The 13,504-nt window shown below is 46.5% G+C and overlaps 1 protein-coding gene across 1 annotated transcript in view; it reads left to right on the forward strand.

The window, feature by feature from the left end:
- Positions 1-3,714: 3,714 nt before the first annotated feature.
- Mthl1 (adhesion G-protein coupled receptor methuselah-like 1) overlaps positions 3,715-13,504 on the forward strand; it is a 207,409-nt gene continuing 197,619 nt past the window's right edge. The window contains exons 1-3 of the mRNA XM_076798678.1: positions 3,715-4,809; positions 8,816-9,085; positions 12,639-12,874. Coding sequence (XP_076654793.1) covers positions 4,277-4,809; positions 8,816-9,085; positions 12,639-12,874 — 1,039 coding nt within the window. The 5' untranslated portion in view covers positions 3,715-4,276. The remainder of the gene's footprint in view (positions 4,810-8,815; positions 9,086-12,638; positions 12,875-13,504) is intronic.

Genomic DNA, 13,504 nt, shown 5'->3' on the forward strand with positions numbered 1-13,504 from the left:
CCCCTCCCCACCCCTCCGGAGCGCATTACTTTCCGAGATACGATCGGGCTTCGATTCCCTTAATGAGTAACGGTCGATCGAGCAATGATTTCGCCGGATTTCGAAATCGGCGGAGCAGCGTGGATCAAACCGGCGGTGCGCGCCCTCCGCCCGTAGACAACGGTGCCGGACGGGGTAGATAAAATCTGTATTACGTTTAGGGACACGCACGTGCAAACCTATTAACGTGTGCGTCGCGACGCTGCCACAGAGAAAGAGATAGAGATAGAGTGAGAGAGAATCGTCCGGCGGATCCGCGTGATTTACGCGCGCCAGAGCTGCTCCGAATTCCAAAGCTTCCTATTAACCGATCCCTCCCTCGCGGATGTTCGTAACGAATTTTGAAAAACGATTTTATCGGCCAGACTCGATTGTGCCCGATAGAACGCAACCGGCGCGGCGCGGTCCGCGATATATTTCACGAGGACAGTCGCGTAATTGCGGCATACATCTCCCGGCGCCCCTAATTTCGCTATAAGTCTCGCATCAAGGCGAAAAACCTTACCCGACGGAAAACAATTTCTCCACGGTTTTTACACGGCCCCTGGAGCCAACGTCGACCGGCGACGCCGAAGAACGCTTTAATCGACGAAATTTCCTGGTCGAAAGTAGATTCCGAATTTTCGCGACGAAGAAGTTTAATTGCCGACGTCCGAAAACTTTTAAAGCGTTTCCGCTTGTCCGCTCCGAACGAAGACTTGTTCTTAGCCGGCATGCTGGGAAAAAAGAGCCGTCGAGGCGGTTTTTACGCCGCGACGCGGGAAAGCTTGTCGATGGCGTTTTAAGCTCGAATCAATTTTCGACGACGGACACGGAAGACGAGGGCCCGAAGAGCTTCGGAGGAGACGATATTTTCGCGCGAGTTTCAACGCTTTCCGATCGATGGAGCTTTCGCGGGGAAGAGTGCCGATGCCGGATCGATCGATTACGCGTTTTGACATCGCCTCGCTGCTGGAGACAATGGAACTGCGACCTGGAAGCCATCGAGTTATCTGTTGACCTATGCCGAACTACTCTTCGTCGGAATATTTTACGTGGCAATTGAAAATCGACATTGTGCTGGTCGGCCACGCGTAAACCGGTGCTTGAGCATTTGCAATAAGTAGATTTTGTGCATTTTTGAGAACAATCGGTAGATGAAATGTGAAAAATTAAAGATATAACATAAAACAATTAGAAGAAGGAACACATTTCTGATTTTTGATTTTTAGTTTTCGTAAAGATCCATAGTCTGAGTATCCTATCCGAGACTTTAAAAATCGAGAATTACAGTTATTGTCAAAAAAGAGGATGATGTCCAGGCGATTTTTCTGAGTGGAAACACGCGGTGGAAACGTTGTAAATACATCAAAAGGTTGTAACAATGGTGAATTTACAAACGCGAACGTTCGATAACGAGAATAAAAAAACATTCGGTGTAGCTAGGATTCCATTAAAAGCTCGATCGTTTTCATCTAAAAATCGGGCAATTCGTGCAAATGGCTCCAATAATTCGATCACCCGCTGCAATATGTATCTCAATCTGAACTGGAACGTTGGCTGCCAACGTTCGAAAATACAACCGCGAACAATTCCATAAAACATCGCAGACCAGAAAAAGACCACGCTTCCCATGTTTCCCTCCCATGGTTTCGCGAGCTAACGAATCGGACGGTTCCGCGTCAATATTTAATTTAATCATCTCCGGCGGTCCGCAGCCCGTAAACAATTCTGCGAAGCGGTTGCGCCACGTTTTCCCGTCGATTAGAAAACAACGGGATTCGTTTGTTTCGCGGTGCTCGCGGCTTGTAAAATCCTCGGGAAACCTTCGCTTCGGTTCTCGGCGTGATTCCGCGCGGTTAACGAGACCTCCGAACGTTTACAGAACGTGGCTCTCGTTTCGCGGAACGGGATCGCTGTTAATCTCGCGAGCCTAACGCGGCCATAAATTATCCGAACGAGCTGGCGCGCGGAAAGTGTTCTAGCGAGCTGGTTTTCGCGGTCGATGGTTTATAGACTCGATCCGGCGTACTGTTAGATTCCGGATTCCCCCGGTCATTATCATCCTCGACCTTCCCGCGATCGAGACCCGCTATCTCGATTCGCCTAAGCGCCGCCGTCGATCCGCGGTGGCCTCGCGAACGCATACCTGCTCGCTTTGGAAACGCGGCTGCCGGAGATGGTAATTCCACGATACCGGATCGCCGGCCCGTGTTTACTCTGTCAATAATAATGAACGCAAGGGCGGTCGGACGCGGCGGTTGTATATTTTCCCAGAGATCCAAGCGCGACCATTGTATCTTCCCGGAAGACCTTCAGATCTGATTCCATGATCTTCGGCCGATCGACCTCTTCCACGGTGTGTCGGAGATTTACTAGGGACCATGGATCCGACGCGGACCCTGTTCCACAGATCTCGAGGATCACCGTGTATTCATAAATTTCAGAGTTAACGATCCGTGCGCTGTTGCTCAACACTTTCGCGGCACCGCGACATAACGTTGCCGAGATTGTAAAAGGAGCGCGGGAAAGCCGACTGCGTTTCGCATTTCATTCGTTTTTCATCATTGTTAAATGGAACTGTGAGTCAAAATTACTTGTTTCCGATTTTTTCTGATTTCTCGCCGAATTTTTCCCCTTATCCTTCGACGCGTTCGAACGGCTCTCCCACTGCTCAGCAAGCATGTTCGCGTTAGGTCGTTCAATATATACCAACATCTTTTAGTATGTAATTGATTATATGTTTGAAGTGTGCAGTTAAAATTAAAATGTACCAGCTATTTTTGCCGATCAGACGGAGAGAATTGTAAGAAATCGTTGTTAGTATTAACGTACTGTGAATTTTCTTAAATTTACATCAATTATTTTATAAAATATTATTGGCTTGGTCAAAAAATTCGTTCCGAAATACATTAGGTAGCTTCATACGGTTCTTCTTATAATATTATGTCGTCCCATAAGTTCGTGCCGTGGATATGTTTATATTATTCACCATTGAAAAGTATTTTAATGAAAAACCGCAGAAATTTTTTAGTGACGGTATGATGTCTTTTGACCTCTTCTGGTTGTGGAATGAAAGGGTGATTACATACTTTATTTTTAGAATTTAAATGGTACAAGAGTAAACGGCACGAACTTATGGGACGACCTAATATGTGCTTCGATAGTGAAATTCATTCAAACATTTTACACAGAATCGTCTTTAACACTAACTTTACGGAGCACTAAAAGTGGCCAGTTTGGATTGTTTTATAAAAATATCAAGAATATATTCAGCCAGATTTTTAGCAGCTTTATATACATATATTCCAAGGAATAAATGTGTTAAAAAAATTTCCTATAAATGCATTTTTACAATCACAATAATCGTAAATCAAAGAACATAGAACCCGCAAATCTAAGGTTGAAATCAGTATATTGGTTTTGGGAAAAAGGTCGTTCGTTTTTCCTAGAGCTACCTTAAGAGGAAAATCTGCGTTTCAATGAACGGTATACAAAGAACGTATTAATACCTGTCTCGCGTGCAATGTGTTAATGAGAAAAGCGCAGAGAAACGCAAAGAAATCCTGGAAAAGGATCCTGAGGAAGGTGGATGAGCTCGGGTTTCCCACGGAAGAGCAGGACAGTGTTCCACGCAAGGTACCGTTGCACTTCCGGCAAGGAGGCTGGTAGTGGGAGCGAGCACGTGGTCGCGGATGCACCCCGCGATGCACACTGAACAGAGAAGGGGGCTCGGTGGTTGAATAAGGGCGAGAGCAGGCGATTGTATGCGCGCGCAACCTCGGGCCACGCTACAGCCGGTGGCTCGACGCTCGGCCGCGTGGTCGGGCTCTCGGGCCGCTTCAGTAACTCCGAAACCGTCGAGCGGGAGAGTCACGTCCGACTTCGAACCATTCGAACGACCGAGACGCGCGAAAACAGTGTTTCTGACCCGCGTACCTCTGACCGAATCTTTTCCACGTCGCCAACAGCTTGGCAACTGAACCCTAAATCTCGATCTATCAGAATTCATACCGACCCTTAACGAACTCAGTGTTTGTGTGTGTGCAGATTCTGGTCTTTGTGACTGAAAGAATCGGCCGAAGGATCGAGCGAGTCCTTCGCTCCTCGGTGAACTGTCGCAAACTTCCACGGTGCTTGATAATCGGTGTCTCCAGAGGATCCCCGGTAAATTGTCTCCGCGCGTCGCCGTTCCCTGTGATGCTCTCGGCCTGAGCTTCGAAAGGGACTCTCTGAAAGGCTGTTTCGGTTAATCAAAATGAAGGCGATTCGCCTAGCTGCGATCCTTTCCGCGCTCGCGATTCTCGTCGACTCGGTGCCGACAGATTCCGCGCAGTCGAAGGTCGACGTGCTGAAGTGTTGCCTCGACAAAGAGGAGCTGGTGGTTCCGAAGGAAACCGATTCGAAAGCGAACCCAGAAACCTCGATACGCTGCAAGCCCAGCGAAAGGGACTGGCAACCGCACATCTACTCGCCGTCCCTTCGGGCTTTTGTCCCCCAGATACCACGCGAATGGAACGTCGTCCAAGGGAAAAAGCCCGAGTGCGGCAACACACACGAGTTGACCTACGTGCCCTACAGAAGCTCGAATCCCTTCATCTTCTTCGACGACGGCCAGGCGATACTGGACATTCATACTAGTGACAGACTGGAGCCGGAGAAGTACTGTGCGGACTCCGCGGCTCTGCTTACGTGCGTGCCCAGGACGATGGAGGGAAACCATGCGGCCGCGACCATGAGGCCGCGCGTGCGACACTGCTGCGGCGAAAACGCTGCGTTTCACGATGAAAAGTGAGTTCCGCGGGATTTTCTTTTTCGGTTAGAAGATTTGCATTTGTGGCAAATTAAGGTTTTAGATCATTTATTTTTGAATATTAAAAGCTGGACCATTCTGACAGCTTCATGGTTCGAGGACTGCTTATAGATTCGTTCAGGAAGCTTTTAGATATTTTTTGAGATCAACATAATTCTCGATTGGAGGATCTGATTAGGATCACCTACAGATTTATTTAGAAAGTTTTTGAACATGTTTTGGACATGCTATTTTCCGTTGTTTTTGAACTACGTAGATCAAATGAATCCTTAAATGGAGGATTTTTCTGGAAACTGCTCAGATCCTCCGTGCTGGACCAGAGGGTCAAAACAAAGGTCGCTCGGAAGAATTGCAATGTTGACGGTACGGCGTCGCTGGAATTAATTCTGAGGCGCGCGACGGCGACGTTCTCGTTTGTAGATTTAACGGAGACTCCGTCGGGTTGACGTTAGATTCTTGTAGATTGAATATCAGATTCCGGGAGAGGATCCTATTAGCTCGGACGGCTTAATAGGCCCGGCAGAGTTCTGGTAAACGGTCGATCCGGGTCTAGTGTGCTCTAGCGGTGGTTTTCTCCCAACAATCTGTGGCTAATGTCAGTCTAAACTCGTTTAGAGGGTTAGGGTAATGCGAGCCTGTCAGAGGAATGGTCCACGAGCTCCGCGAGACAGCCCGTATGCCTCGTGGGCGCACTTGGTACTACGGACGATTAAATTGATATTAGAGGCCATTATCCGAATAGATTGAGATTTAACTCGGACGTAAACGATCGGTGACACACCGGCTCGTATATGTGTACACACGCACCTGATAACCAATTATGCGATCAAACACACGGCGACGGTTCCGGGTGAGTCCGCGACGACGCCGTGTGTTTACGTATGACAGAGAACAGCTGAAAGTCGGGGGTCAGCGTCCCGTTTGTGGATACACGGGAAGAACGCCCGGTAATACACTCCATTGTCGAGGTCGTCGGTACAGGGGACGCGAAAACAGAGAATAACCGAATAACATCGCGGACTAATGGCCGTGTCGCGTGCGTTCTCCTTTACAGAAGCGGATAAACGAGTTTTAAGGCACGCTTAGGCGTCCGCCCCGCGCATAGTCTAACGGCCAACGTAACGCGCCGACCTGGCCCTCGAGAGTGTAATACAGCAACGTCAAACTGGAATTGCGCTCTCGAAACATACCTCCCGACCCAGACCCAATAAACTAAAGTGCAGGGCCCCGACCCTCGGCGCCCCGCTGCGCCGCACAAAGTAAATTTTTGACACGACGCACAAAAAGTCTGCCCTGCGAAGCGCCGGGAAACTTATGTTGGGGCGCACGGACCGTCCGCTAGGGGCGGGCACCTTTCAAAGCGACGCAAACTGTGAGAAAGTTGGTCGGCGACATTCTTTACATTTTTGGATCGGTGGCGACATCCATTCGCGCGTTTACTGGAATTCTTTTTCTTTAGTGCATTTCCGTTTGAGATTTATAGCGTTTTCTTTCATAGTCTGATTTGTTTAAGTCACCGCTGGGTTCTTTTAAAATATTGTGCGTCGAAGAGCCGGTAGAGGAGGCTTTAAAGTTGGGAGTAAAATTTTTTTAAGCCTGATATGGTATATTAACCCTTTGCGGTCGTATTAAGTTTATGGATAGGTGTCGGGCTGGTCGGAATTAATTTTTGTTGAACGAGCAGTGATACAAAAGAAAAACAAAATTTATTAATTCTTTTTTAAACTTTAGATATGTGTAACACAAGAATATGTTTTAATTTTATGTAAAAATTATATTTTATACTTCTCCATCATTTAGTCTTCTTTATATATGTTTATGGGGATAATATAAGATCAGGATGGTTCTTTGTTGTGGCAGCTGAGAGCAGACATACGACTGGAACGGTGAAAAAGCTTTATTTATTAAATTTTGTAAATGTATTTTTGAGAACGTGTGACATGAATTTTTAAGGATACGTCTTGAATATTAACTCCTGAACAAAATCTGTTAAATATGAGTGTTATACCTTCCTTTTGCGACTCGATAACAGTTCTGTTCTTTTTTAACCAATATTTCAGCATTAAGGTAAATGTAGATTTGTACGACAAGGGACTAATCTAAACGGCAGAGTAATACCGATCTTGCAGGATTAAAGGAATCATCGAATTGAAAGAATGGCCGGATAAATGTTAAAGAAACGAATATTGTAAATGGATCGGGGAAGATGGAGGAACGCAGTAGAATTGATCGGTCTTTTTTAACAATAAGCGGTGCGGTTGGCACAGTTTTCGGGGCAGCGAGAATAAACCACGGGAGTTCGTGAAACGAACAGTTCCGACGGATCTGTAGTGACAGTCTCCGGGGTCCGGATGGAACAATCCATGCGGCGATCAACGAAAATTTATCGGTTTCACCTGGCTGTAGCGTATTTTTATTGAAAGCCCGGTTGTCGTTCGACACCCGGGTCAAAAATAAATGATTGCAGCCGTGCCGCGCGCGGGTCGGGTCGGGTCGGGCCGGGCCGGGTCGGGTCTCTCTCGAACGCGTTGTGTTTGCGATGCAAGCGTGACGTTCGGGTAAACAGAGAACGAAAGCCGGGGGGCTCCGTTTTAATCGCGTTCCCAATCGGCCGAGCTTGGGCGTTCCGTGGACTTTGTTGGCATTCTGTGTAGCCAGCTCGCGCGTTTCCTAGATAAATTCCTGCGATACGGCGTTTTTTTTTTCTGTGGCGCGTGGTGCCGACTAGAACAGACAGAAAGAACGAGAAAGAGAGAGAGAGAAAGAAACTTCTATTCCCGTAGCCGTTCCCTATTCGCGTCTCAAATTCCGTGAACCGCGGATCCGTCGAGCACGAATTCTACGTGACCGCGCATTTTGAATCGCTCGCCGTGGCCAATGTTAACACGCCACTTTCGGGAAACGAGATGTTACGACTTTCACTTCTTCGACGGCGATTAGAAATGGTGTTTTTTACCGGCTTCGAGCCGATTCTGGGTCATGGCTGGATCGAACCGTCTTCTAAAACTGAAGGAAAGAGAGAGCTACATACGCTCCCGTCCACATTATTTTCGTATTAACCCCTTAACGTGTACGCTCGAGTTAATTCGAGCGCGCTAAACAGGCCAAACTGTGCACACGAGATAATTCGAGCGGCGTTGTATTTTATGCTGCTATAATGTTTAACACTCGAATATAATTCAGAATTGAAAATAACAATGTGAAAGCAAAGAAAACAAATCGTTTTATTGATATTTATCATTTACATGGGATTGTAAGCTATAACGCTTATTTATTCAAGAATAAAATATAGCTTTTTTCCATGGAACAAAAGCGCAGTATATCAAAAATTGATTTTTTGGCCGGTTTTTTAAAAAAACTGTGCGTTAAGGGGTTAAAGGACGTGTATTATGAAATAAAAATGGTAATATCGTCTAATGTCGAGAACATGTATTTCAATCAAATTGTATGTCAAAGGTCTGACCAAAATATCTCACATTTTCTTTTCATCAGTACATCTGTAGATTAATTTTTAAAATTTTAGTGGGATAATCATTCTTGAATTTGTCTTCTGGATTTTGGGCACGCTTCTCTTCTTCCATCTGACTCATCCCACAATTCTCAATCTCTTCCTCCCAACATTTATTCAAATTGTATACCTTTAATTTTGCGTTCAAATATTATCGTATAATACCTGCATATGAACCAATAAAGTCAAGCCCGAAACTTTCATTCTTGTACCCGATTACCAATTTGCTGAAAATAAGTGTCTGCCGGTGATTTATGGACTGGAGTGTACACATATTTTGCTTTCGAACTCGTTTTTAAAAATATTTACGGCGTTTATTTTTCGGACCGTAACAAGCGAAAAAATCATTGCAAAACCTGCGATACTATTTTTTCACTGGGATAAATTTTTTTACCTTAATTGAGGCATTACAAAAATATCATTGAATTTGTGTGTCGCGTATGGAATAATAATGAAATGTGTTGAATTTGTTGCAGACACTCCTGTGTGGTTCTAAACGAATCCGTAGACGACACGCCGCTCTTGCCGAACGCGTCCTCCGCTGTTGAGATCATACCCGGCTTTCCATCATGTCCGCGATCCGACAATTTCTCGATCGTTGGCGATACGAAGGATGCGGTGTTGTTGCCGGATGGCAGCATGGAGATCGGCGGGGTCACTTTACCGGCTGGTCAGTTCTGCGTTGAGAGGATCAAGGAGCTGAAAGTGGCCAAGGTGTTCGCATGCGCTGAGCATGATTCACAAAGGTTCGTTCGAAACATACCTGCGTGTATTCCTCGTCGGATCCTTTGTAAACTTTACTGCTACCCGATGATTTAGAGCTTCCTTCGACACTCGAATTCCTATTTGAACTCTTGCTAGACAATAAATTTCCTACAGGGTCCTCAATTTTGTGTACTCGGTGATTAAGAGCACTCTTTGCTCCCAGAGTGCAAAAGGTCACGGCACCCGGTATAAAATTATGTATTATATGACAAATAGACTGCGAATTTTATGCATTTATGAGAAAAATTAGTAGGTGTAATTTTAAGTAGCAAAAATATTAGAACGATTTAAGCATACTATTATATTATTTTCAATCTGTCAAACATAATAAGAAAGAAAATAAATTTCTATCTCACTTCAGATTCGTTGCAGTTCAGGTAAAAAAATTGTATTTCGCATAGAGATCCGCAGCGTAATGATAAAATAATTTATATTATAAAGATGCATATTTCGTCTGGAGAGTTTGTAAGTTCAAAGGAAAATGGACGGTTTGCGATTGGAAATCCGCTATTTAATTATCGCGATGGTTAACAGAAGCGTTAGTACATATTTACTGCAATGTCGCAGCAGCGTGTCCTTAATTACACGCGCAATGACTTTATTACTTTCCTTGTCGTTTCCCTGGCGGAGGCCGCGTCAGGATTTGCTCTCGTTAACGCGTCGGTCCTCGAGCTTAGCGCAACGAGCGTCCGTCTCGACGGACCTCGTTTCTTCGTTAAGGGAAACTACCGCGGCGAGCCAACGTAAAACGTCCATAAACCGTTCAACGTCCAGAGAAACATCCAGAGAAACGTTCGCAAGCCGTCGAACAACGGGGCGAGCAAGTTCGATCGTTTCGGGAAAATGATTGCTCGCGATTCATTGGGTTCGGATGAAAATCGGGGTTAACGGCACGCAGTTCCCCGGGTTCCTTTTAATTTATTTCCGATCGATCGCCTCCCAGTTTCGCTCGACTTCTCGGGATTTTGCACGTGGAATCTGCGCGTTCGATCTCCGAACCGCGGCTTAATTGCGCGAGCGTCGACGACGACACCACCGGAAAAAGTCGGCTGCGCCTCACTTTCACTTCTCTCGCAAAGTATTTCTAGGTCACACCCGACCGAGTCATCCGATGATCCGCTCGAAACCGTCGCGGTGTCCCGACGCTCGAACTACGGAATCATTGGCATTTCCTGACGTAACGAAACCCCCGAGACTGATTTCAGTGACGGGAAGCGTCTGATCGAACACGCTGAGCGTCGCAGAAAAAAAATTGCAGGATGCACATATCTGCGCGACGTCGGTGGAAGAAATTAAATTGTTCTGTTCGCGTCGTCGGAATGGAATGTGTTCGTCTTTTTCTTGAAATGTGGAGCAGGAAAAGTGAACGCGGGGCTCGACAAATTCTATAAGCTCTCGTCTTTCTACATTCGATTGCAACGAAAACGGAAAGAAACGAAAGATTTCATTCGGAGAAAGACGCCGCGAGAGAATGTTCGCTCGGAGGGACGCGCGAGGTAAATTCCCGATTTTCTTTGCGTTCGGAGATAAAATCAGGAGCATCGATGCGGTCGGCGGAGATTCCAGACATCCGAAATCCGAAACGGAATTTCTTAATCATTTTCGAACGCCGGTATAGATCCGAATATTATGGATTCCGTTTGGGAGGGACGCTCGCTTTCGTCCGGCGGCGTTCGGTCTCCGGGATTCCGGGACGACGGTCGGTAATAGGGTCCGTGGCACAAGAGTCCCGGAAATTACACAGAAAACGTATCGCGGGTTGGCTGCACGGGTTTCGCGTGTAATTTGCAAAGCAACGCTCGAAACTCAATTAACGGGAGCGTTTACATGTGGCCCGGCCTCTCGGCCCACACCCCTCTCTCTCTATCTCTCTCTCTCTCTCCTCTCCTCTCCTCCTCTCGTCGAGAAACGGCCGGGCTTTTACAAGTGACCGTCGCACCACCTGAAGCTCCGGCCTCCGCCGTCGACGTTCCGTTTCGAATTCAAGGTGTTTCGAGTCGATTTGCACAGCGGTGGCACGCTAACTCCGGGAAAACCGGATCGATCCCGAAAGAAAGCTCCTGAGAACGAAAAATACAGGTGTTCCTCGTTAGCGTTTTGCTTTTTCATGAAATACGGTATCTACACGATACATGTCCAAAAGACGGGACTAAGCAGTGACATGTATCGGCCTGGAGATACTGTTTTGATCCACGCTGAACGTAGAAAGGGACAGTGAAGCTCTAGAGCCCCGCGGCAGTGGGGATAGTTCTGAGACTCTTATCCGCTAGGCATTTGTGACATATATCGAGTAAACACTGTACTCTGTTCCATCACCAAATTTCTAGATAATAGAAAGTAGTGCCTACTACTTCAAAGTGTCGTATAGCGTCCCCCGATCACAAAGACCGTTGCTCCCCTCTTCGTCTCTAACCAACGAACATAACCGCCTACCGTTTTAATAGTCACTACTCGATACCGTCGTGGTACGTTCTCCCAATCCCGCTGACGAGGTAACCTCGTACCTCAGGCATAAAGTGCCAGCTATCTTCTGAAAATCACGTCGGTCAGCGTGAATCCTAAGGGATGATCGTACGTAGCCGATGATCAGGGAAACCTCCTTCTATTTACTATAGTTTCGGCAGCTGGCGCGTTCCCTCGGCACCCGTCGCCGGTGACCCAGCTGAAACCATCTCTGGAATCGGAGAAACGTTTTCTCTCTCTTCGGGACTTTCACTTGCCTGTCCAGAACAGGTTGTGGATTCACGTCGGAATTCAGGAACTCCGTATGCCGCGCGGCCGCGTTTCGTGGCTCGAGAAGAAGCAACCTCTAGGACGAGCATGATCTGCGGGATTCGGACCGCTGTGTTGTTTTCAAACGGACGGAGCTCGCGTGCGCGTTGCGAGAGACGCGCGCGGTGATTGAATGATGGATTAGATTGATTCCCCGGCGTTGCTCTCGGGTTAATCTGATCTGATGCTTGACTTTTCTCATTTTGTTTCTGTGCTCTACTTTGTATTCTCTCGTTCTACCTTTTTTGTTAGATGCCTTGCAGCAATTTGTTTTTAGGCTACTGCGCGTCGAATCAATTTTTCTCTTTGTAGAATATTAAACTCTTTACCTGGACAAAGACGGTAACATTGCTGATCGCAAGCTAGTAATGAATGCTCAAATATTAACAAATAGACAAATCACGATGACAGTGATTGTGGAAATTTTGCCTAGGCTGTTGCGCTAATTTTCTCGTCTCATGAATGAGTAAATATTGGGACCACCAGACTGTATGCGTAGACGAATTTAATGATGTTGTTCTATTATTTTCTTGACATTTTCAGGCGATTGAAAGAGAAAATACATTTTCAGTAAATTTTGTTTTCTTACAACTGATTTACAAGGGAGCATACTTTTCTGAGAACTACCTTAAAATTCTATAAAAATCAGTTTGCTTCGCTTCGGTGTGTTCGCTTGTAATAGAATTTTAATCTTGCAAGATCCGCAGTCCAGAATCTGTTTAAGACGAATCTGACCGATTGTGTGTCTCGGAATATTTCCAGACCAAAGATGCAGGCCGCGGACATCAGGTTCACCTTGTACCCCGTCGGCTTCATCATCAGCGCCGTGTTTCTAGCAGCTACGTTAGCGGCCGGCTGCCTGCTGCCAGTCTCTCATCACGTTCTGCATTGGCGTTGCCAGACTCATCACGTCGCCTGCCTAATGCTCGGCGATATTCTCATGGCCATCATCCAGCTCGCCGGCGTTTCTCTGCCTGGCGGAAGCTGCAAGGTGCTCGGTGAGTCATTCTGTTTTATCGGTGTTTTCTATCCTAGACAACACGCGGCTTCCCTCGACCGTGTCAACCCCGTGGGAGCCGATGGTTTTTCAGGGAGATTAAATCGAAACGAAGAAAACGGGAGGGTTACCGGCTCGGGAAATCGTTTGTGACTCAGGCGCTAGCCTCGATAATCGCGATTCTTCAAGGCCTGTCGACGATTATGTAAAAAGCCGCCGCGCGAACAGCTACCACGCCCTCCAGAGAAGTCCGTGAAAGCCAGAATTATTGACTCCGCGTTTTGAGGTCTTCCAGCTTAACTGCTGGACGCGTAAAAATCCCGTGAAGCATCTTCCTTAATGACACCGGGTCTAAAATCAACCTTTATCCTGGTCACAGAGTCGCTTATCCTCTTGCATGGTCATAACTCAATTTAGCCCGTTCGATGTATCGGCTATAAAAGCTGATTCTTTGATCCGGACATAAAATTGTGTTATCTTTATGCGGTGATAGTAAACTTGTCCTGGCTCTGCAGGATGCGGCTGTATGTTCGTCAGGATTTGATTTATTTTGTATAATATATATTATCATTTATATGATGTATAATTAGAACTTTTGTTTTTGTCCGATCGATTCGTTCAAGCTTCTATA

The sequence above is a fragment of the Halictus rubicundus genome, chromosome 12, assembly GCF_050948215.1.
Source record: "Halictus rubicundus isolate RS-2024b chromosome 12, iyHalRubi1_principal, whole genome shotgun sequence".
Taxonomy (NCBI): Eukaryota; Metazoa; Arthropoda; class Insecta; order Hymenoptera; family Halictidae; genus Halictus; species Halictus rubicundus.